At 40.9% G+C, this 25,910-nt stretch overlaps 1 protein-coding gene and 2 non-coding genes across 7 annotated transcripts; all 3 read right to left on the bottom strand.

The window, feature by feature from the left end:
- Nucleotides 1-3,608: 3,608 nt before the first annotated feature.
- ATG16L1 (autophagy related 16 like 1) lies at nt 3,609-25,029 on the bottom strand. Of its 5 annotated transcripts, none has more exons than XM_009639494.2 (17): nt 24,939-25,029; nt 22,533-22,638; nt 20,921-20,994; nt 20,474-20,725; nt 19,517-19,582; nt 16,571-16,657; nt 15,691-15,747; nt 14,613-14,715; nt 11,981-12,086; nt 11,792-11,862; nt 10,201-10,272; nt 8,005-8,125; nt 7,064-7,169; nt 6,401-6,550; nt 5,947-5,994; nt 5,512-5,613; nt 3,609-5,124 (listed from the first exon to the last, which is right to left on the bottom strand). In XM_009639494.2, exons 1-17 carry the CDS (start codon nt 24,959-24,961, stop codon nt 5,031-5,033), a joined length of 1,638 nt encoding a protein of 545 aa, XP_009637789.1. In that variant the 5' UTR covers nt 24,962-25,029; the 3' UTR covers nt 3,609-5,030. The 5 variants fall into 5 exon arrangements, with proteins under 5 accessions (XP_009637789.1, XP_035750855.1, XP_009637790.1 ...); XM_035894961.1 differs by having other exon boundaries at nt 3,610-5,124; nt 16,571-16,660; XM_035894962.1 differs by lacking the exon at nt 15,691-15,747 and having other exon boundaries at nt 16,571-16,660.
- Nucleotides 11,151-11,413, bottom strand: LOC118452351. Its single transcript, XR_004842104.1, has one exon.
- Nucleotides 14,131-14,401, bottom strand: LOC118452350. Its single transcript, XR_004842103.1, has one exon.
- Nucleotides 25,030-25,910: the final 881 nt, after the last annotated feature.

The raw sequence follows: 25,910 nt of genomic DNA, 5'->3' as shown, positions 1-25,910 counted from the left end.
CTCAAGATGGAATGGACCTCAAAAATGTAACAGTCCAGCTACCTAGCCAGAAGGTCACAAGTATAACCAGGGTAGAGAACAGCTTATACCCCAGGGAAAAACAGATGGAATCTTCACAGGAGCAGGGTGGGGACAGACACAGGGACCAAAAGGACACAGGAGATTACACAAGAGAGAAATAAATTTTGCACTTTGTTGTAAGTCATAAAATAGGAGCACCAGTTAAGTGATCAGACAACAAACTGAAAATAAAGGGACGCATTTCCCCACATAATGCAAGAGTTAGGAGTACAGTGTGTGGCTGCAGAAGGCTCTAGAAATCACCAACATGATTTGATTCACAGGATTAGAGGCATTCACAGGGAAAAGGCTTCTGGTAGATGTTGGACAGGAAGATCCAGGTGCAACTTTAACCCCATAAGACTCTGAAGCTGAGGAGCAGCATCGGGAAAGGATGATGCACACGTGCCCTATTCTTACACTTCTTATTGGACCTGTGTGAACGAGTATGCTGTGTTAGACTGTTGGTCTGACAGCGTATGACTGCCCTTGCAGATTGCTTCTGTTCTGTTTTTCTGCTTGCTTTCCCATTTTAAAACTGTTTCATGAGTAGAAACAGTTTCCAGGGCCTAGTTGCACACAACAAACTGTAGAAAAAGGAAGTACTTCCCTTCTTAGAAAGCTGAAAAAAATGTAGAGATTAGAGGCAGACTTTATACATTTAAAATTTCTATTTTTATGAAGCATAGACAAGTTTTCCAAGTCTAGAGTAGTATTTGTTGCTGAATAGACATCCTACTTATGCTGTAGACCCAAATAAACAAACCAGCAAAAAACATTAAATACCTTGCTGTGTTCCAAATGCCACAGGAGCTGCCACAGGATGAAGGTGTGAACTCCTAAACTACTGAAGAAAGATGAATTTTCCACTCAGCTGCATCCTATGCTTCTTTGCATCTGCCAGAGGGAACCACTAACCTCTTAGCAAACAAGGAAGACAATTTGTAGGGGATTTGAAAGCACGTCTCTAGTTGCGTCCATCCAGGATTTCAAGAATTAATCCCCTTCCAAGAGCAAATATTGTACCTGAGCTAAGATTCAACTGGAAAGTGGTTAAGTCAGCAACATAAAGCATTACCTAAGGAAGCTCAGATCGTCAATGAAAAGGTGTACAATGTCATACTCACATGCTTTGTAAAGACTACAGACTTGCACAGAACAGAACGGTTACTGAAAGCAGCTTTATTCTAAAGCTCTTTCTCTATCTTCTCCTTCCTAGGGTTGCAAACCACCCGTCCCAATAAGAAGCTGAACAGAAAAGAGCCATTTATGAAAAACAGAGTTTATAAAACAAACCAAGTCTCTATAAATATGAAGGACTACCGAACATTGAGAACAATGTATTATTCTCATAATCACCAAGCAGTTCATCTATTATTGCTCCACTAACATCCCATTGGCATGCTGATGAAAAACAGCATGCTGCTAGCACACCTCCCCTCCTTAATTTACTTATAGAGTGAGGCGCAACATCCAGGATATAAGACACGTGAACAGAGATTTCAATGATTTTAGCCTTTCTGTTCATGAATGCCCCAAGAATAGCTTTTCCCCCCCATGAATTTGGTCTCAATATTATGGACAAGAATGTGTAAATTTTGGCTTGCAAGCTGCATAAACAGCTGTAGCTTCCCTCCGGGCTGCATCTGTTAGTTTGATTAGAAAGATCACATTATATCCTCTCCACTTGCCCTCCTGAACAGCACCCTCCATCTCAGGCAATATTGCAGTCACAAATCAAGCCTGCTTTTTGCAAACAATCACCAACATTTGTCTGAATATAGTGGCCTGGGTACACAAATTATTCAAAAAAATGAACACAGAAACAGTGTTCCTCAGCTCTTTCAGTGTTTTCCAAATTCCAGCAACATTTTATTAACTGGAGGTGGATTATTTGGAGAGCTTAATCACTACTCTGTTTAATCAACTCTGGCAAGCAGAAACCAGACAGCCCTAAAACACAGCAATTCCCATGTGCCTGTGCTGCTGAAGGAAAGCCAGATCCTGGCTGTAGGAAGTAGAGACCCCAGAAATTAATCCACAAAATCAACAGGTTCCATTCGGTCACACAGCGCAAAAGCAAAAAGGAGAGAGCTGGCTTTGGTAAGAGTTTGTGCTGCTGCCACTGCAGGATTATTAGTCCTTCAGGAGCATTCCTCTTATACCTGCTATTCCTCTGAGAGCCCAGGAGGTGCAGGTACATGCGCCATTGCAAACATCTTCAGGGTGCAAACATCTTCAGGGGAGCTTGGAAGCAGCTTCTCCCTAACACAGGATTCCCTAATGCACCCTGATGTCCAGAGAAAGATGCCCAGCCCACCCCTCAAAACCACCTGAAGGGCAGCTCCATCTTTAGCAGAGAAACAGTGGGACAGCCACCTCTGCACAGCAGATACCTTTGTTTTCTCTTCTTTCCTCTGCAGGCTGAAGCAGAAAAGGAGGCTATAGAAATAAACTATAGCAAAAAAAAAAAACAAAAACAAAACACTAAAACTGGTCACTAGAATTTCCTACATACCTTGGTCCTAAGGAATTTTAATTTAAAATGCTTAAGGTCTTAGCTAGCTAGCCATTATCCTCGCATATTATTAACCTACTTTATAACAGCATCAACAGGCAAAACAAAGCCCTTTGTGTAAGATTTGTGTCCATGTTGTAGAAAACCACAAGTATAGCAGCCTAAATTATAAACATCCTAAACCCATTCTGATCCTCCTCAGCATAGCCTGTAGAGTTTTTATTACGTTAATCTCCCAATAATCCTTCATCACGCTGACTTGTCATTTAGTGATCTGCTTTTCCGCAGTACCAAGGTCACCTGGATGCTTGGTAGGGGCCTTCTCAGGAAGGACCTTCTGCCACACCAACAGTGAGAAGAAAAAGTATCTTGCGTTTAGAAATGCTTCAGAATGCCAATGTGAATCTCTTCATTCTTGCTACAGTTTTCACGTCCAAGAGCTGGACAGAGGGCTTCTTCTCTTATGCGAGCAGGAGGGCGGTCAGTGATGGCTCTTAGTTATGTATGAAATTTATACATTAAACAGCTGAAGGCTTTGCTTTGTTACTCTGAAGTAGGAACCAGAGCATTATCTTCAACAAGGGTTTTCGTGTTTTTAAAGAAACATGTAACACCCATTACTGGCCTAAAAACTTAACAAGGTAGCAAAGTATCGCAGCAGAAAAAGCCTTCTACTTCCAGCAGTGCCTGAAACACAGATACTGATTTCCTCAGTTCAGTAATTTATCCAAAACATCCAAGAATACATCAACCTTTCAGGGACAGAGGCACTTGTTCAATGTAGTAAGATTTCCTTCAGCCTCAAGGCAGCATTCCCAAGATAGGGCAAGACCAGGTTGTATCCACAGGATGTCCAGCTTCAAGGTAAGAACATTATCCTCTCTCCCCCTCTACACCAAATCACACAATGCAGCTGACCACAAATCCACAATTCATGAGGAAAACATAGCACAGAAAAAACACATTTTGAGTTCCTCTCTTCACTCATTCAGAACAAGATCTCTCACACAGACACACCAATAAATGAATCCGAGCATTGTGGGGTTTTAAAAGCAGAACACAGGTTTATTTACAATCAAGTTCTTATGGGCAGCTGAATAAATAAAAACTTTGCCCCATATACTCTAATTCCCCTCTGCAGAAAGCGTCTGAACAAAAGGCTAGTTTAGAGAGATGCCTGTTATAGCAGCTGCCCCCTAATCCAGCCCCTCCAAACAACACGCTTCCTTAGTAAAACACTATCAGGAAAGAAGAAAATAAAGTGCAAATAAAAAGGCAATAAAACGCTGGTGGCTTGTCTTGAGGCCCAGACGATGTGGAAAGGTTTTGCTGGATAAAGTTATGCCAGGTAGTTCACACCCAGCCACATCATGGTTTTGGATGCTTCAACAGGGACAGAGCCAAGACACTGCTCCGTAGCACAGAGAGGGCTCCAGCGCAAACAGGGTTATTGCACGAGTGCTCAAGAAGGGGGCAAGTGGCCTGGAATTGCCAGCACCAAAACAATGGATTTGGGATTTAACCCCACTGCTCCCCTGTGTTCTACTGACAGCCGCCAGGACAGGACGGATGAACAGAAAAAGGGACCAAACATCTATATTCTGGTATTGAAGTCACAGTATGACTACTTTCTTTATCACAGCAGCACAACAGAAGTTGAACTTCTCTCTTCTCACACCCAGTAACCAAACTGCCTGTGGAATAAAAGGATTAAAAAATCTCCTATTTTCTGACACCCAAAGCTGCTAAAGGGCATTTTAACAAAAGGGTGCCTGAAGAACGGACCATTGCCTTAAGAGCAGGTGATGCTGATACAAAGAGTTCACGTGCCAGTGCTGGAGAACCTGTGTCAGGATCAGAGCAGATCTGAATTGAGCTGATAACTCAAAGGCAGAGCTGCCAGAGCCACAGGAGACTCACATTTAAAAACTGTTCCAGCACTTCAGAATGCCTAGGACCTGTCCACGCTTCAGGATATTCTCACCCCATGCCTGAACTAGGCCACAAGAACAGAACACAGGAGACAGGACATGTAGTAAGTCAGCATACACAGTAACTTCTTTCCAACATTTCCAACTCAGAAGTGCTGTAGATACATTTGTGTGACAGGGTATTTGGCACAGCTGTCTGGTGAGGAATCCCGCTAGTATCTTCAGCTCCACTTGGTGCATAGATACAGCATGTAAAGGCATGACTAAGTAGCATTCTCCATCCAGAACAGCTAATCCCTTGCCGAGTCCAAGTGCCACAGTGCAGTTACGGCCGTAAGAAGTCTCCGACGCAGGCTCCTTCTCCACTGCTTTAGAACTTTCCTCTGGCAAGTGAAGCCCGTGCGCTTGTTAATATCCCGAATCAGGATGGATCTGGGCTCGGGTCTCCATTCTGTTCAGCCATGGACCAGCACCACCATACACAGAGGTGCTGGACACTCTGCCTTTCACCCTCCATCCAGTCAAAATTCAGACCACAGGACAGCCTTGTTTCCTTTGTCCACACTGACCACATGGGCACCCGCTGGTGACCACGCGACTGCATTGATAGAAGAACTGAAATGGAAGCCAGGTATAAGTTTACAAAAAAGCTAAATTCCACAACAGCACTTAACACTGGAATGAAACATAGTACTCTGACTATCAAAGAAAAAGTGCTTTCTCAGCTCTCAAGGGACTTGGGCTTTTAATAAAAATACAGTTTCTTCAGAATATATTAAATGTACTTTATTAGAATCATATCTCAGTTTAAGAAGTTGAACAATAACAAACCTAACCTTAATTCAATCTAGAGAATACTGCCATGAATCCACAAAGAATCTGCATATTAAAAATTCTCATACAACAATGTAAGGTGCAAAGCTGTACAACTACAATTCTTTCATAGCTCAGCAAGACTCACAACCCATATCCCCGCTTTAGATATAGTCAGCTTCCCCTCACCTGTGATGCTTTGCAAGTGTCCTCTCCAATTTCCCAGTGAGCACATTCCAAATGTAGAGGGCCCCATCAGCTGAACCAGCAGCCACATAGTTACCGTCAGGACTATGAGATCAGAGAAGGTGCAGAAGGCAGAGAACAATTCTCAAGTCAGCAATTTATCAGCACACATCATCATTCCACCCACAACTTCCTAAGCAAGCAACTTGGCATTAAATAGTCTTAAGAGTTACATGTTACCAGCTGCTAACACTAAGAGGTGAAAGCACTTTCAAATCAGAAAGTTGCCATGCCATTGGAAGAGACAACCATGGGCAAATCACAAAGTTTGTCCCAGTTTTCATAGCTGTAAATGGGGACAATGCAGCCAAACATCAGGAATCAGGCACTTTTGCTGAGGAAAGATTTATCAGATATCTTCTTTATATCTGACCTTACCTGAACACAACTCTTGTCCAGTCAGAGCCACATTTGAATCCCTGGGCACTGAAAGGTTAGAATCAGATAATTGTAAAGTCATTTATAAGAAAGTGGACTTCCAGGTTCTCACTAAAGGGTATGGTAAGTCTTTCTACATGGTTTGGAATAAGGTGCAGTAACCCTTTATCGCAATTCACATTTCTCATACACCCTCCTCTCAATTGCATCTGAAGAAATTCTTTCCTTTAGGGCAAAGACTTCTAAGTCAAGCTATCTTCTTTAAAGAGGTAAATGAAAAGATCCACCAGAGCAGATCTTTGCTGTTAAACTCTAGAGAGCTTTGCTACTCATGTAGAAAAAAAGTTAAGAGACTGCTCTCTCCACGGAGATACTGAAAAACTCTCCAACACTGAGGGCAATCCACAATCCAAAGTTCTGCAATTCATAATGTCCTTGTGGAGAACACACTCACCTGAATGTCTGCTTGACAGCACTAACCCGCAGATCAATGATCTTTAGTAGATCATCACGGGAACAGGTCAAAAGCTCTGTTCGCTCTGCGTTCAGGTCCAGGGCTGTGATTCTTCCAAGCAGCTCTAGTTCTTTTACTATGCTTTCAGTCCTAAAGACAGAAAGGAGAAAAAAAAAAAAAAAAAGAGTAAACCAGGGTCCAGAAGCTAAACTACTGCATCAAAACTCTGACTTGTCCTAATGTGGAGGAGGAGAAAGGAGAAAAAGGATTACCAGTTTATTCTCGTATTTTGATTCTTTCACAAGCCAGATCCCACTTTGTGGACAACATTTCTAGCCAACAGTTAGATACTACTTTCCTCACAACCCCACCCTCTGAAAAATAAATAACATCTAGAATGATAAGCACTGACCAATGCAAAAATATTTACAAGAAAGCAGACTGCCTTTTCAGAAAAGAAATAGCATGCCAAAAAAAATCCCAAACCCAAAACACCAAACAGTATAAAAGTAGTAACAAAATGCTTTCAGTGGCCTTCTGCAATTCCTGTAACAGTCTCATTAGCTTCCAAGCTCATTAAGAAGAGTTCCCTAGTTCAGATTATACTCAGACAGCAATCCCATAGCCATTCCTACACTATAAACTCCCTTACAATAGTTTTACCTGATGTCCCAGAAACGAATTTTCTTATCAAAATGTCCACTCATTACACATTGCTCAGTACAAACGATGTCATTGCAGCTAGATCCTGCAAACACTGTTTTTATACCTAAAAAGGAGAAAACAATAGTGACACACTGAAATTTATAATGTACAAACTGATGAAGAGACAGAAAATAATCACTGTACCACACACACACAGAGTGGCCACACAGAGCAGTGTCCAAGGAGGGCCGCAGGGCCTCTTGTCTTAGAATAATCCTGACTTAAGACTTCAACGACCTCTCTGCCCTTCTCAATCTCCTTTGCTGTGGCTAATATCCTTTTAAATGCTCCCATGACAGCTGCTTTACTTCCACTTTGTATTTAGACAGCTATAATTTGCTACGGCTAAACAACAGGAAACTGTCTCCTTGACCTATGTTTGCAGTCCAGGTATCAAGGTAACCTTGAATCTCAACTTCTCTCTCAGTGCAAGCAGGTCTAAGAGCCATCAATAGGACAAAAGCCAAGGAAATAAGGTGTTTCTTCAAAAAAAAAAAAATCTGGATCCTAGCATTTCCTTCATTTGAGATGTTGAAATTTTTGATACATTTCCAAGACACATTTCCATCCACCCCAGGGTTAAGAACTCTGACCCAGCTCCAAGTTTTCAGTGGAAAACTAAAATACCCAGCCCCCAGACTGGTAAACAAAGAACACTCACAGAACACAGCTGCTGTTAATGTAATAGCATTAGCAGTGCTTCCTGCATACACATGATTTCTTATTTCAGGTAACAGGCAGAAAGAATCCAATTACTTGAATAACAACAGAAGATAGCATGGCTGTTAGTTTTCACTTTTTAGACTAGCAAGAAGATGAAATAACCTGTTGGATATCAGAATTCCATTTACATTCAGTGCACAGAACATGGATGTAAGACAGAAGTTAGGTTTCCTTACAAACTTTGCTGCGGAGGTCCCAAAGCTTGAGGGTCCGGTCATGACTTCCCGAAACAATGCGTGCATTGTCCAGCAAGAACTTGGCTGACAGAACTTTACCGCTGTGACCTGTCAGGGTGTGCTGAGGACAAGAGATTTACATGGTAAAATTGCACAGTTCCACTTGCTCCTTTTCCTCCTAACTTACTAGTTCTGCTATTTAACAACTCAAAGACAATCTTAAATCATAATTTGCATGTCTACTGCATTGCTTGGAGGAAAAAAAAAATACCTATTGTAGTTAAACAGAGTGTAGTTAAACAGAGATTAACACTGAGTAGGAGTGTTAAGTACCACATCGTTTCAGCCTGAAGCTGGGAGACACAGGTCACGGTTGGCTGCAGTTTCTCTAGTTACTCAGGGAACCTGCAAGCTCTCTTCCTCAACATTCCATACACCTACATTTCATGGACAGATGGCAATTGCAACACAGGCTTGCAGGAGTGACGAGGAGACTGGGTTAAAGCACGCTGAAAATGGAAATTGTGCCTTCAGGTTTTTGTAATGAGCTTCTCTCAGGGATACAACAGGGTATCTAGTGTCAACTGTTGTTGCATATTCAAGCCTGAAAGCTGAGACAACCAGAGATTTCAGAAAAACTCCCTGCAGCAGTTTCTGTAACTGCAGAGGGAGGCTCTGCTGGGCTGAGAAGAACATGAACCACATTAACTTCAAATTGATGAATATTTACATACTAAATCACAAAACAGATAATGAATGACTGCAGTAAGAATTGTGAAAAGGAAGAGAGAAATCTTTGTTATATAGTTAAGATTTTTTTTTAAAATACTCAAAGACTATTGAATTACACAAAACAATCCAGGCTTGGGAAATACAAAAGAAAAACCCTTAAGAATGGAAAGGAATGGGAGCAAAGTTTGGAAGAAAAGCAAACCTGATTGATAGAAAAAACAAACTCTGAGAGAATTCATCCCATAAAGACCACTTCATCTTAAGAAAGGGCACAAACTCCAGAAAAGAGGATCTGGACTTTCACTCTGCATCTCTCTTCCGCTCTTGCTGCACAGTCATTACATACAGATATTTGCATTTAAGGAGGGGGTTTGTGGAAAAATTTACTGCAATTTCAGCTTCTGCACCTCCTGCTGATGTGCAAGCCATGACAAATCCATACCACGCACACTCAAAACAAAGAATGTGCTCTTTTATCTCAGTGAACAGTGAATGCACTCACCCAAGGCTCATAGTCACCAAGGACACCAGAAAATTACAGGAAGGTACTGTGAACTAACTTTTTGTAGTGAGTAATCTATAGTCTGCTAAACTTTTATTCACTATAATTTACATCCAACAGTAGGTTTTGCAGCCAAACAGAAGCAGCAGCAGAACTGATACTTTTCACTTTCCTGAATGAGACCCAACATCTCCACACCGAGTACTACCCAGTGAACTATAATGCAAATGTAGGTTGTAACGGACACGTGAAATGTCAGAAGATTCAGGACACCAAAATAGCATCTGCCTAAAATAAAAAGTTGAGGGAACGCATATATAGGAATGACAATAAAAAAAAAGGCTCTTAGAAAGCCAAAAAGGAACTTCCCTTTTGGTCAATCAAAGGTGAATCCTTCTTTAAACTAGAGCTAAGTGTTGGAGAAGAACATGAGTACAAAGGAGTTGGGAGGAGAGGAGAGATCTTTCAAAAGATATTGAGAATAAAGTCAAGCACTTTTAGGCTTGCTGCCTTCAGCAGCTAGGCAAAGGACTCCTTTTCAAGAATGCTGCTCCTAACTTAAAACAAAAAAATCCCTTTGTCTTCTGCAAACCTTTCTTCAGCAGTCCTCTCCTTGGACTGAGGCTAAAACATTGAATATTTCTCCATAAACCATAAGAAGTATTTCATTTTCCACAGAGTGATGCAAAAGCTTATTGAGTTTACGTGGTAAGGTTTTGCTAGCAGGGGGCCTGTATTGTGAAAATATCCGTTAACTGGACTTTCCTACAAGGCTGTGCAGAGAACGATACTATCTCTTAAGGGTCTTGCTGAGAAGACCGTTAAGAGAAATAAAGATCCTGTTAACAAAAAGAATTATTGAATGTAAATGCCCAACTACCAAAATTGCCATGTCCCCATTAGACAAAACTGGACATACAAGACACACAGCCTGAGCGCTGCTTTGCCTTCAAGAGACTCACCCGTAAACGATTGTCATCTACTGTCCAGATTCTACTGGCAAAATCATTTGAAGCTGCTAAGAGGTAAGAACCCTGTGACCACAAGAAACACAAGATTAATTTAAAACTACTTATGCAAATCAATATGTAAATTAAACTCAAAAGTATTTCCAATAAATCTTTAAAACCGTATTAGTGCTACATTGCCAAGGGGAACAAAAAAGAACAAAACCAAAAGCACAGTAGCATATACCAGCAAGGAAAGGTAGTGTAACAGCTTTCAAAAAGGCTATAGCTTTTTCTTCTTCAAGTGTGACAGTGATTTGTAGAATCATGACTACAGATAAAAGGAATAACAATAACCAGACCAGAAAGGACATTCTCCTTTCCCTTCTGCTGCAGGGAGGAAACAGGTTCTAGTTTACCCTCATCTATTGTGGGGTTCTTTTTCCTCTTTATTGTTTTTTCACAGGGAAAAAGCCCTGTGTAATCTACCCCCACTGCTTAGATAAGCCTCAGAGTGGCACTAGCCCAATTCTTGCAGTTTTCATTACAATTTTAACATTTTAAACTAAGATTCCAAAAACTAAATCTGTCCAAGGAGAAACTGATTTGTTCACGGCTTTAGGCTTAGGGCTCTTCCAAATCATCCATGATGGAGAATGGACACCACAAGATTCATGCTTGCACTCCAGTCCATCTCAGAAGACTTCCCTCAATCCTTAAAGCCCATGAGCATCTCACCTCAGGCAGTTCTCACCTCAAACGCATTCAAGCAGCTTGTGAAAATCAGAACTAGTTTCTTGCGCAGACAAACAGTGCCAGCAAATACCTAATGAGCTGGTCAGCATCCAAAAGAAGGATTTTTTGGGTGCATATCAATGAAGTTTAGCACACAGAATCACCAAATGGGAGAAGGGACGTCAGCTTTGGTCTACTGTCTATGCAGTAAAGCACTGTGTTATGGGAGAGGTCTCAGCAGAAAAGTCAGATCACGTGTCCAGTTATAACAATCCAAGACCCCCAGCTCCTTCAAGTAAGGCTGTTGGATGCTGATCCCAGTCATGTCTCCAATACTTCAGGTTAACATGAACTGAACACATCACAAGCTGTCAGCAAACACTCTGCCAGCCACACCATTACTGTGCTGTGACTGGTGAGAAACTGCTGGGAGAGAAGGTCATGGAAGTGCAAGTCTTGGGATAATCAGACCTTTTACTACTCATCACAGACCTCTGCATAGCACTTATGGAAATAAACTTCATAGAAATAAAGCCTCAGAGTATTTGCTGCTTTTGTGCTGTTATGCCAGCTTTAGCGGGAGGCTAAAGACTAATTTTTCCTGTAGACAAAGCCTAGTGTATTTTATTGTAATTTTATAATAATAGCCCATAACAGCCAATGTCTGAGCTGCTTACCACTTTATGCTGCAGTGTACCAAATAAAGATCTCTCGTACAATTTTTAACTATTTGCAGTTACTCTCATAAGTATTTTAACTCATTTCTTAGCTAACTTTTCAAAGTGTTAGAATGGAAATCGATAGCAGTGCACAACATAATTCAATTAATTTACTCCCAATCATGAACAGTGAATATTGCACAGATACTCACAGCACTATCAAATTCTATGCTTGTAATCCCAGCGTTACTACCAGAGAGGGAACCTTTGGGCTCACATCTATCTGCACAGAGAAAGACAAATAAAATTTAAGCAATGGATTAGAACAGAAGCTGACACAAAGTGAACTATAATACGAGTCTGTTTAGCATCCCGCCATACCCCAAAGCAAAAAAGTTTACCTCCCAAGACTTCCCAAAGCTTAACCCTCCGGTCCATGCCTCCTGTTGCTAGTAACCGGGAGCCAGGACTGAACTGCACCGCATTCACCTCCCCATCATGTGCATCCTGAGGAGTAGGAGGAACAGAACAGCCACCCAAAACGGAATTAGCACAGACCCAAAAAAACCCACAGATTAGAAAGCTATAGAACTTAAAGGTTATACAGAACCACAGCTGTAGATCTTTCAGCAGTATATAGGAAACAAAGCCACAGACTGAAACTCTACTATGGTTGATGGTGTACAAACAGAGCAAAAAGGCTGATCTTTATCTAAAGAAAAAAAACAAAGGCAAATAATGAAAAACACTAGCAAGGACTCAACAGTGATAATAAACTGCCAGAAGCCTTACAATGCTTCAGAAGTTTAGGCTTTACAAGGTAAGGCTTTTAAGTTACACCAGAAAAAAATGAAGGACAGGACAGGACAGAAAACAGTAACAGGTGATAATGCTGTAGAAGGAAACTAACTTTTCATTTCTCCATCTAGAGCCAGCCATGGAACATGATCCAATCAGTTCATGCAAGCACAGAACACTCAAGTCAGGCTTGAGTTAGGAAAGTCTTCTAGAAAACAGCATAACAGATTAACTGCATTCATTTAGCGTATTGATGATAAAGCTACTTTATATTGGTGATTAAGAAGTACCAGCACAGTTGTGATAGCATGTTCTCTCACAGAGAACTTGGGCTTAAACTGTGGTTCCTATCTGCAGGTGCAGTGACACCCCTGCACTCCTGCTTTCTCACAGCTTAATGTTTTGAATCTTGAGTTGGCCACTTAATAGTGATTCTTGACCTTTTAAAACCTATGAGAATTAAGATTCCTTCCTTTTCCCCCCCCCAATTAATTTCACAGCTTTATACTACTTACCCAAACAGCATTAGTATCACATTCTTAATTCATTTGCTGTATTCCTTTTAAAGTATTTTCAGTAACTGCTCTTTCAAAATTAGTTTTTCTGGAAACTCATATTTTTCTGGAACTTGTTGCTTGAACTTGGTCTGCCAGCTCTTATTTAGGGGTCATCACACTTCAAATCTCATCTTTCTACAAGTGCAGAAGAGCCATTCAGATCAAAACTTGCCTAGAAACTATGCCCAAGAATGATGGTTGAAGTGACTACCTTCTTCACCTTCCCAAGCCTGTTCTACTCATCTCTCCAGAAGTGAGCCCTGTCTGCTTCCTGTAGCTGCCAAACCTCTGTCAGAGTCCTTGCATTCATTCCTGGAATGCTCTGCTGGACCTAGATATAACCTCACACTCCATCTGGGCTCCAAACACAGGACCTAAACATAACACATCACCTCCAGAAGGAACATACGGATTCCCATGGAATGAGTGGGGACTTTTTCCTTCTAATATTGCAGGGCTAACCACACATCACCTCCACATTGCTTCAGTCTGACAGGCTTACCACTGCAGCTGCTCCTACTCCTGCTGCAAGATGGGGAATTGGAGTGGGGCAGCATTCCCCACATTGCCAAGACCCCTAGGTCAGCACAGTCTACTGCGTTTTGCCCCTCCATGTTGGGAAGACAGGCTGCATTGCTCTTGGAAGTTAAGACGACCAAGAGAAAGGTAAAAACAACATAACCTCTAACATGGTTCTTGAAAGCCTCACATATATAGCTTTGCAATACATTTTATGATTAAGTAAGCCAGGATTATACCTGTTGATCAGCTGTGCTTGCTGTACATAGCTGGAAGAGAGAGTTGCAACACCTACTGCAGTCATGAACAACACCTCTGATGGTCCCTATTCAAGCCAGCTCCAGGCTGTCATTTAAGTTACGACCCTATTCTTACTTAAGGTAACATTGCTACTCCCTCCACCCCATGACTTCCACTAGAGAAGATGGTAACAGGGCAGCTAGGAATACACAAGCCTCCATGCTGCAGTGAGCCACTGTTACTTTAGATGGGAAAAAAAAGAAAAGGTCATGAAATATCCACATCCAGCACTGGAGTGACTGAGAACGCTCAAGGGGAATGTTCAAACAAGTAGGTGTGTTACAAGACAATTTAGCACAATATCTTTCACTCAAAAGGCAATGCCCTTCACAGAAACTGAAGTTTGGCCTTGTGAGGCCAAAACAATGAATAAAGGAGGTCTCAGCTTGAAAACTTTAGATCACACACAATAAATGAAGACACCCCACTACCACAAGCTCCTCTTAACCAGTTCTGTTGGATGACATTCAGTGCCACAACTCCCTTCACTGTGGAGAACTGGAACTGAATTAATCCCAAACTGTCAGCAATCTCTTCCTCAATCATAGTTCTACTATGGCATGACAGAACAGGGACTGCTGGGAGCCAAGTGGGTAATGGAGTATAATTCCCCTGTGCCCTCAGACCTTTTACTAATCATCATCGACCTCAGTAACACAGACATCAAACACTTTGGCTCTGAGAAGCATGTGGGCTAAGAATTAAATAGAATGAACTATGCTACCAAATCAAGAATTCCTTCTTGTTTGGCAATGTTAATAGAAAGAGTTTCAGCAGATTGGTTCCCACACAGGTAGGATTTGCTTCCTCCAAAGACAGTACGGGGAATGGTAAAACCGAGAACTCCTTCTATACTTACAAAGACACATACGGCAGTAGTGGGCACTCTCACTTCTTTACTGGCACCTGGATGTGGCTCTACATTATCCTGGGGAGCAGGGAACGAGGACAAAGAACGCCTCCTGAGATGAAAGAAAGCAGATATATTTTAAAATGAGAAGTGAACACTGTTCTGCTTGAGTTCATCCAGACCTGTCACTCACCTACACTGTACATTGATTAAAAAAAAAAAATGGGGAAGAAGTTTTTAGCTTTCTTTTATCCCATCTTTCAAAAATTACATTTGTCATATAACACTACATCCACTTATGGCTTTAGATATTTCATAATATGCCAGATAAGTAACCTGATTACTGACCTCATTTTGGAGCAGTCTTTTTTTTTTTTTTTTTTTTTAATATGAAAGAGAAACATGGGAATGACTGCAGCCAAGTTTAGCTAGAGAGACTGTGACACCATCATTATGTCTAGGGAGACTCAACACCATTGCAGCACTACATCCCAGGCAGCAAAATGCTCCATTCAAAAGCTTGGGCTGCACCATTTAAGCAAAGACCATCCACTTAATGCAGAGCTTGACTCCGAAGGACTGGCTCTGCTCTGGCTACTAAGCACAAAACCCAACGACTTATTTTAAATAACCCTATTAAAGGAGTAAAGTGCAGTGGAAAGTAAGAGCAAACCCCGTGTATTCTCTCCACAAAGAGGGGATCATTGCCTCTCTAACTGTAGACAGTTTCTATCCAGTGTTATCAACATTTGAAATCTAATCGGGATAATACAGCTGGGTTCCATGTTACTTCAATGGAATACATTCACATGCTGGACTAAGAGCGGATAATGTTTTCACCTGGCAGCATCAGAAGATTGATGTCCCAAAAGGGGAGACTCAGACAGACTGGAGGGAAAGGTCAGAGGTCAGCACACGGCAAGATGGAAGAAACAGGAAGTTGAGGAGAACAAAAAAAGAAAAAAAAAGAAAGGCAGAAGCTAGAAGAAAGGCTGAAATTATTTGTTTGTATTCCCTGCATCACCAAGATTTTGGTGTACATTGAAACCAATATACAAAACAAAGAGGTGAAAGTGTTCTAACCTACCCAAAGATATTAGTGATAGAGTCCAGAAGGCCTCCAGCTGGCTGGGAGAGTCGCTTACTGAAGGATGGGAGGACAGGTTTAAACCTTGTGAATAGCTTCTCCACATAAAAATCAATACAAACACATTTCATAGCAACAAGTCTCTGGAAAGACTCCCTCCCCTGCAGACCCAGTCCGAAGATAGAAAACAGCAAAGGCAGGCATCAGTCCAAGGCAGGCATCAGTTCAAAAGTCACCAGTAACTACAACTCAGAACATAATTTGTGAGTGAAGTTTCTTCAGTTTCCCCTCAGCCTCCACCCTGTGAATTACTGGGTTTAAATGTAACAGTCTGCCAAGTCTGAAGTTTCAACCAAATTAATCCATGTTCTCATGTAACTACCTCTTACTTTCCACTCACTGCTATTTTAGAGGAAGAAAAAGACGCATTTAATCTAGGTGAAGATATTTTCAGCATTTCAGCTAAATCAAAAACATGCAGCTATTTGTAAAGTCACATTGATAAAGAATAATATAATCATATGGTTAGAAAAGACCTTTAAGATTGTCGATAAGATGACTAACTTTAAGGTCAACTGTATATCTTGCACAGTAACAGGGATATAATACAACTGCAATACCCATTTTATTGTCTATTTTGCTTTTAAACCTTTAAGATTAGACACAGATTTTTCAGACACTAGTTTAATTTTTTAAAACAGCAAAGGAAAAACAGAGCATGTCTAGTGCATGGTAACAGAGAACACAGCACATGAGTTTCATACTGCTCTGGTGAAAGCACTAAACTGTGTTCCAGCTGAAGGCAAGTATTTGTTCCAACTCTTATATCCCTCGTTCTTCCTCAGTGGCATGATACAAAAAGATCTCTTGGTCTACAAACCTGGATGTTCGGCTGACAGCTCGCACCGGAGACGTCTCCTCAGCTGTGTCAGAGGTTTCATCTGCAAGCACTTCAATATCATCATCCCTGCTGAAGTGAGAGAAAACACCTCATTTTCAATCAGTCAGAGCTTCCTATGGAAACCACCCACTGATATTTATGAACTGAATGGACAACAGTGTTCCAAGGGTCTGTCAGTGTCTGCGCCCAATCTGTGCCTAGGCTTACTTAGCTGTAGTAACATGTAGGTAGATCGAGGCAACACAAACACCAATCTATCTGTCACTGCCAGAGATACTATATTCAACATACAAGATCCGAAAACAAGTACATGCAGCACCTAAATTTCATTTTTTTCTTTCCAGCAGCCAATTACACTCTTCATTGACAAAAGAGTTGGATTTACCCACACACACATTTATGTTGACAGGCATCCTTTCCAGATTCCCTTTACTACAGGTGTTATAGTTCTGTGTGCAGCACTACACACAACATTATAAGGACTTATCATATCTGAGCAAGACTTTGTTACAGAGTGAACTCTGCTGGCTGGAACAGTTACAGAACAGCAAAATCATGAGTTATTGCAACTCCAAATATAGGTAATATCCTGTTTTCATAGCACCTTTTTTGCTGTTCCAAACCAAGGAAGTATAAAAAAAAAAAAAAAGAGCACAACAGTTTGAATTTTCCTTCTTCATCCGCACCAAAGACATCCAGATACTGTTGTACTTCATTTAGCGTGCTCCATTAACTACAAGGGATGTTTTGGTACACTTCATGGAAGCATTGGTGTACAGCTGAACAGAAGTGTGAGGTTCCAATAAACATACCATAAATTAATCCACCTAAACGACTCAGCTAATACTAAAAGGTTTTTCCCCATTAGTCATTATGGGCTCTGACAGTCTAGTATTTTTTCCTTCAATTATGATTTTTTTCCTCCACTACTGATTTTGCAGAACAAACTATTTTTAAACACACTCTATCAACCTGATGCCATTTGACTGAACAGGAAGTTTAAATTCAGTATTCAAGTAGGAATAAACCAATTCCTGCCATCAGATAACAGCTGCAAAAGAACGGAAGAGGATAGGACCATTTTTAAAGTGCAGCTATATTCTGAAATGAGAGATTAAGTTCTAACATTTTGGACGATAGTATGTATGAAAAGGCTATGGAAAATATATACTCTGACAGTATCAGGCTGATATTTCAATAAAACACTGTCAAGTCCTGCTGATGTTTCTTTTTTAAAACCTAAAGTTTGAGCTATTAAAATTGGATGTAGCAAAAAAACTTTCCATGTTAACTTAACATATTGTTGAAGTGAGTATAAGCACCAGGGCACACTCCTTGAAATGCTGCAATTTTCCCCTTCAGTAAGCAGCACATTTATACAATACACATTCAATACAATACAAATTACAAAATCAAGAAGGAATCAAAAACATCTGTGAAGCAGAGCTTGAGTAATTAACAGAAGCAATTATTTTCTAGATTTCTTTTTAAAACAGGCTTCTTTTTAACTACTCAGTGTCTCGTATCAAATTATTTACGAAACACTGAGATCATCATCCTCACCACAACAGGAAGTAAAATACTCAAGCTGTTGTGCTACAGCTACCTCTGAGCTCAGCTCTAAGACAGGAAGGTCTCACTTTGGGTAATGGAGAGGAAGAAGCTTAAAAGGGAAAGTGGCCACAGACATTACATGTGCATTTCCCCTCTCAGCGCAACATTATTTATTGAAGAGTTGAATATTCTAAGATATTCTGTGTGCATTTACATCAAATAACGTGGACAAAGGGGATGTCACTATTCTTACGAGCTGGGAAGACTGTCCTCTGGCTTGGGACTGTCCACTGGCCTGTGACACAGAGGTCAGCAGTAATCTTGTCATGGAGAGTCACACATCAATAAGCTAGGGGAATGGAAGCATTTAAACATTTAAAAAAAAAAGCAAAGCAAATCGTGCAAACTAGTTGTATTGTTAATTGCTGTTTCAATTTTGCTTCCAAATGCTACAAGCTCTCCCATACTCCCCTTATACATGCTCTTCCTACCTACCCCCAGACTTTTGCACGGGCCCTCTTCCAGAGCAGATACATTGCTCCTACCATGTGCAAGGACATGCAGCACAGAGACCGAACATGATTGCACGATGTTAACACAAAGATAACGTATCAAGAAAAAAGCCTGCACGCTGCTCTGGCACTGTGCTCTGAGAACTGTCTCCACTGTTTCCAGTAACAATGCAGCAGGTGTAGTGTTTCTAGATTTGGCCAACACAAGTACCAGTAAGTTTATCAACCTGGTGCAAAGCACCTATATCATCAACTGCCCACTTCAGTCAGCTGATTAAACACCACCCAGGAGTAAACATAGCAGCGAATATCCGTGTGCTGCTGCCAAACATAACAAGAGACTAGAGATACTCATCTCTGGCGTGCCAGGAAAAGTAACTCCACATCTATCTATTTTTTTCCTACAGAATAAATCTCTCCCAGTGTGGAAGCAATGAATACACTTTCACCTACCTTAACTCAGTACCTGTTCCTACAGGAAATCCTTGATCCTATTTGTAGTCAAACACTTAAAAGTGTAGGCATCTCAAAAGTACATTGCTCCATGATTAGAGAACTATTTTGAAGACCAAAGTCACCACATAACAGATGTTTTTATGCTGAGATAAGAATATGTATTCACCGTATGAACCATTCTTAGGACTTTCAGTCCAACCATCTATTTTTAGTCATAACAGAGCTCCTTCTTCTGGAAGTTCAAGTAGGGATAGTTATTGTACATTTTTGACTTTACACCAAAGTTTAAACACCCCCTCTACATCACCAAATTTAGAAATAACAAAGATACTATTTATCATGCATCTGCATAAAACTGAAGTGTGAAGTGATGAAGGAGACTCTGTAAATCAAGACTGCTTACGGTTCAACAGGCAGGGGTTCTTTGGCAGCTTCTGCTAGCTCCTTCTGCAGCCTGGCTTGTCGTCTCCTAAGAAAAGGAAAACAAGGTTATTTAAAAAAAACAAAATTCCTTAATCCCATTCCAAAGGTTACCCTCTGCAGTTTCAATAAGCTTCGTAAGACTTAAAAAAAAAAAAAAAAAAAAAAAAAAGGGACCACTGCCCTAATTTTATCCTGCTTTTCTAGATACTCAGTGCAAGAGAGGCAGTTTTCTTACTGTGAATGAAGAAGGACAAGATCATTTGAGTGAGGCAATAAGGTGAAGTGTACCTACTGCCCTTTATGACCCATGCAAGTGCAGATTTTCTCGGGAGTGCAAGAACTTGCAAAAATAATTATTATGTTAGTAAAGATAATACAAAACTGCCAAGTACCATGAGACTTGTCTTATAGCTCTTGGTCTCCAAGTACTGCTAGTTGGCAAGTAAGCTGAAGCAGTTCACAAGAAAAATTATTCTTTTGCAAGCAAAAAAAAAAGTACCAACTTAATTTTGCAAGTTATACATAGTTCAGTCTCATGGCAGCTTCTCCTTTTAGCAGAATGCAAGATATACTTAAATTGGTTGAGTCAAAAAAAGGATAAATCTAGGAGTAGTATCAAGATGCAGTATGAACAAGAGAAGTCCAAATCTAATACCAGAAAAACAAACCCAGTTTCTATCTGATTTATGATCATTAGGCAGTAGTTAAATGTTGCTCAAGAAACAAAAGAACATATTTTATTAATTTAAAAGACAGGAATGTTTTCACAAAGCGTCTGTCTGTGTTGGCCAAAAGAAGGAACATGAAGTTCTGGACTCTCATTGTGTGTGCAAGAATACAGACATCAAAACTAAATCTGGTTTTATCCTATGCACCCTTATAAGTATTCAAAAATATATTGGGAAGTAGTTTATCAAGTAGAGGTCATCAGTCTCACCTTGAATCCTTTTCATTTTCAGCATTCAAACGATTGGCTTCTTGGGCTTTCTCTGCCATCCAACGTGAGACGAGCTCCTGGTTGTCTTCAGTAGTCTTCCTCAGTTTCTCCTCCAAGGCATTGAAGGTGATCTGGAGAGCATCATACTCATCTTTCAGTGTCTGATTAGCTCGCTCAAGATCTTGCAGTTTGCTACGCAACTCCTGGCATTCTGTTTCCAGTTCAGAGATCTTTTGCAAATACTCTGCAATCCTGGAACAGCAACAAAATATACAAAACAATGAGGATCTCCTTTGGGACTTATACCATCCATCATTGTGCTATTTGTGCGATGCCTAACAACAGAATTTTTAGCCCGTGGCTAGGACTCCTAGAGAATATTGTAACACTAATAAATAACCAGAAGTCTGGGACTCATACCAACTAGACAAAACCATTCCTACTCACTTTGCTTCATTCATCTGCATCTCTTTGTCTTTCTGCTGCATTTGGTTGTTCAGATCAATTACAGACTGGGCCAGCTAGGGAGAGGAGAAAATTACATTACAGAATGCAGGGATGCCAGCTGGATTACAGACACTGAGCAGCAACCATCGAGAGTACAGACCAATCTGAGATCACGAGCAGGAAGCATACCTTTTGCATCTTCTTTCACAGCTTTCTACACAGATCTGTTTGCTGCCCTTATCATACAGGTCATTAAATCAGGGAATCTACTTTCAGTTAAGAGTTGTCAAAAAGTTATTGTCCTTTGATATCTCAATCCCTTCCAGAAAGTTTCTTTAATAAAGTCACATCAAACAGAATGCCTATTATGAAGAAATTTTATTTTCTGAAGCATGGAAAAAGTCAATACAGAAACTAAAATTGCTAAGTAAACAAACCAACACATGAGTACTAACAACCAAGTAGCAAGTCTTCCTGTTATGGCCAGGACAGGCATTATGGCCAGAACAGGCATTACAGGAGACATGTAGCTCACACAGGTTTCATGAAGAGTTTTCCCAAAAATGAAGTTACTGGTGAAGTCTCTGCAGTACACAGGAAATAGAGGGACAGAGGCCAATACTAATGAGCTGCTGCTCACAGCTAACCACAGCGTGCGCAGCAAGATGTGCAGAGCCCTGGCTGTCCAGCAACAAGGAAGACTGAGTTTTGAGAAGAGTGCCTGCCTGGATAGATGGCTTAGGATACCAGGTGGGGGAAAAGAAGGAATTTTCACTGCTTTGACTAGTCAGTGCACAGCTCCTGTAGACAACTGTCTCCTCTTTGAAAAGCTCAGATTTACTGATACTGGAGCTTCTCTACAACTCCAGTGAGGTGTGATCAAAGGATCATGATAACATTTTCCAGGTCACTCCTACCTTCTCCCTATAAAAGTCCACAGCACCATTGAGGCACTAGCTCCTGGAACCATTCAATATACCGCTGTGGCTTTTAAAAACCCAGTTCTGCCAATGAAGTCTCCACATCTTCCCATTAAAAAAAAAAGCGAAAACAGCAGCTTTTCCTCTCCTCCAGGCCCAAGTCTTAACTTGCAGGACTCCTGGGCTCCCTACTGCATATACATGGTAGAACCAGCACTCCCTTTTCAGAGTAACACCATGGTACTTTCAACCTTTGCTTGCACTTGTTTATTTTGTCCACTCTTTTATAGCAGTGGTCCTGCAAAGTACGAGAGACAAATAAAACCAAACACAGCCACCTATTCTCTCACTCATTCAAAGTCTTTTCAATCTAGAGCTAGTGGTCCTGCGCAGCTCTGTAAACTGTATCAGTTCCTTCCTCCTCTAATAAATAGAGGTAAAAATCTATTCATGAAACACAAAATTAAGCACTTTTAAAAATCATGCTATGCTGACAATGTAAGCTCTTATCTCCTGGCTGTCAGTTTTAAAGACCAACCATCTCTGGTTTATTTTAATCATCAACATGGGGAACTTAAAAAGGCTGTACATGAAATGAGGAAAAAATGATGATGAATAAACTTGGTAAAATTAAGGTCATGTTCACAAAGGGCCACATATGGACCATACAGAACACGAGAGGACTTTCTAACCTCGCCACGTTTCTTATGCAGCTCTGTCAGCTCCTCCTGATGCTTTATCTTCAGCTGTGCCAGTTCCTGCAACTGAGCATCATTCCATGTGCCATCATGTCCTGGGCTGGAGTATGAGAGAGAGGAAGAAGAGATGTCACAAACAAGAATCCAACTGCTCCTGTGCCTCTTTGACCAGTTAGTCTCAGGACTGCATTTTCTATACTACATCAGAGATACAGACCATTCATAACAAACTAAACCACAGCTAGTTCTGCCACAGCACACTTCTCGCCAACCAAAATACCACTATATAGTAACTGGAAAATTAAATTTACTGAGGACTCTATTTGCCTTTTTGCACATTTCTAAAATAGAATTCAAACACAAATGAAAGATAACTAGCCTTTGCTTAAATTTGCATGAGACAATTGAGTCTTAAAAGTACACTCTCCAAATTCTGGAAGAATTAAAAATGTTTTATCACCTCAAATATGGTTTGGAGGGAATCTGTGGACATTGAAGATGCTCCAGACATCTGGAGACAGCATAATACAGGGCACACAACCAAAAGCCAGGGAACCAAGGGTATATTCCCAAGCCCTTGGGTTTATAGTGCCAGGTGTTACAAGTCACTTCTCCATTGTCCCAACTATGTTCTAGCCTTCTTGTGTAAAGGTCTTGGGGTGTTGTTTAATTGTGTTTTACAACACAGTGGTACTGTGATATAATCTGGAATTTCTACACACCAGAAGAACACACATATCACCCCCCAAACAGCTATGATTGCAAAGTTTATCACTCATGCCTTTGAAAGCATGGAGACAGGAACAGAGGTCAGTCTTTTAAAAGCATACCCACATAGACATATCACACACACAGACTCTGAGCAAGTTAGCAGCTATATTATAAATTACGGATTTTAAAAATAAAAATTTTAAGTTCATCACAGACAAACAGAACAAGTATCTGTTTCTGCAGTCATTCTGTGTTATAAGTCTAATGGGAAACAGATAACGCATTCAGAAGCTGACAGGTGTCGTAGTGCTATCAGTAACTCAATGCTCTTAAAAAAACCACCAAACAAACAACAACCAAACAACACCTCACTGAACTAAAGCTGTACAAGAAGATACTGCATTTCCAAGAACCTGCATCCAAACAGATAAGAAGCCAAGTCCTGTGGTAATATCCAATATGTCCTATAAGTCTGGCTTTGCATACCTCTATAGCCAGAACTAGACACTCCTCAGCCATCTAGGATTAGGGAATTCATTCTGTTTCAAAAAACTGTCATATACCAAGGACAGTATCAGAGTTCAACTTAATATTTACTTTGAAGATGGTGCTTCTGTGTATTTCTTCTCATGCTCATCTACTCCGGCCTCATCTCTTTGAGTAGGTGTTCAACCAGAATCAGATTCCCATAAACTAAAGACAGTTCAAGACAACTACAGTCATCAGAAAGCTTTTGAGAACTTTCACTCAGGTGTTAACTCCAGCCTGCTGGTCAAACACTGATGTCTTGCCTGCAATTCCTGTAAAATCAGTTATTCTTTCCTTACTAGCAATAGTACACAATAGCCTTAACTATATTTATTTGTTTTGTATCCCAATTAGACACGCATATACAGTTTTGCATTACATAGCAGAGAGCTTCAACAGAGGAAGCAATTCCTACAGAAGCAGTAAATTCTGAGCTATTGCCCTGCCTTTTCTTCAGTTACACCAAGAGCAGAACCCAACAGCCTTTACCCGCTGGGATTTGCACACTGTCCAGACAAAGGACACACTACTACACTACTAGCATATTGGTTTGCTGTGGACTCAAATGCCAACCAAATAAGCAGCACAACACCTGCCTGCTGCACTAGAGTGCTACTCCCAGGTTAGAGAGCAAGTTTCCTGAAAAAAAACCTGCTAAAAGCAGGCAGAAGACACATTCTTTTTAGCATATGGTGCTTATTTAGGACTGACACTTCGCAATCATTATTTTCTCCATTCTGCCCTTCTACCTGATAATACAGATTGAAAGAAACTGAGACATTGGTTTCTCCCTGCAATGCTTGTAAGATCAGAGAGTCCGACCATAATCATTAGGAACTAACACTAGGCAAACATTACAAGGCAAACAGATCAGAAGCAGAAGCTTATTCTGGTCCACCTCCATACCTTGAGTTTGTGATAAATTAATTTCTGTCCAAAACCTGGTCAGATCTTTCTGCACCGTATACTGTAAACATACTGTAAGTTTATCACATGTTTAGAGTTAGTTATAATTCATTTTTAGTTCAACAGATTTCCCAGTTTGTTTTATTCCAAATTACTGTAGTAACCTAGAAATTGCTTATGTAATGCATCAAATAATGGTTTAGGTTACAGTGGGCATGACAGACAGCTGACTGACAGAAAAGGAATTTTAAATACCTGATCTCATGTCTGCTCTGCATGTCATATTTTTCTGCTTGAAGCTTATCAGCCAGCACCGCATGAAGGTCCGACTTCTCTAGTAGCTTGTTATCTGAAAGTGCAAAAAGTGTAATTAAGATAACCAAAAAGCAAAACCAGATTCCCACACCCTTCTTTTACCAGCTAAGATCTGTATATTTAATTATTCTGACACAACCAAACATTATGAAAGCCTCCTCTTTAGCATGCCCTCCTCTTTGATGGCAGCAGGCTAAGGCAGTATTCAGCTATGACTCTAAAAATTCCTCATTAATCCAGGCGCTGTGTGGGACTGGTCTTAGGAAAATGTAGTAGGGAGGCTGCTCAAGGGTATTGCTATCTGCTAAACCAGAAGGACTTCAAAGTTCAAACTCTTAATTGTAGCCCCTTAACTGATAGCAACCAGGAAAACAGTCCTGCCAGAGAGCTGGGCACATCCAACGCTGCACACAGCCCTGCCGAGATTTGTTTGCTTTTGCCCTGTAACAGAGCACCTCAGTGTGTGAGCCAGCAGCGTTAGGTGGCACACCCCCCAACACTTGCACAGGCTCCTGGCTCAGCTGAGGCAGGAGAGGAACGGCCAAGTTAGCGCTAGATAGAAAGCGCTGGCCCCTGAATAGCTCCAAGTTTCACAAAAGCTCATGAACAGGGTCAATAGCACCATTGTTCTCAATTCCACAAACATCTGAGTGGGAATTGCACAGACAATTTAGACATTCACTGTCCACAGCACAAACTCGGTTTAGCCTGTAAGGGAACGGAAAGAAGCAACTACTTATTTTCCTTCATCATGTAGAAATCCCAACTTCCCTCAATTTTAACAAATACCTCCCAGCCAGTCTTCTAAAAACGACACACGGGAGGCCCTCCAGGGCCCTTTACCGCCGCATTTTCCCCCGCTTTCCGAGGAGGAGGGGGAGAAGAAAAGCGCCTCTCGGCCTCCACCCCGCC

This window comes from Egretta garzetta, unplaced genomic scaffold, assembly GCF_000687185.1.
Source record: "Egretta garzetta isolate BGI_Z169 unplaced genomic scaffold, ASM68718v1 scaffold775, whole genome shotgun sequence".
NCBI lineage: Eukaryota > Metazoa > Chordata > Aves > Pelecaniformes > Ardeidae > Egretta > Egretta garzetta.
Note: the sequence above shows the minus strand (reverse complement) of the source record. Positions and strands in the feature narration are given on the sequence as shown.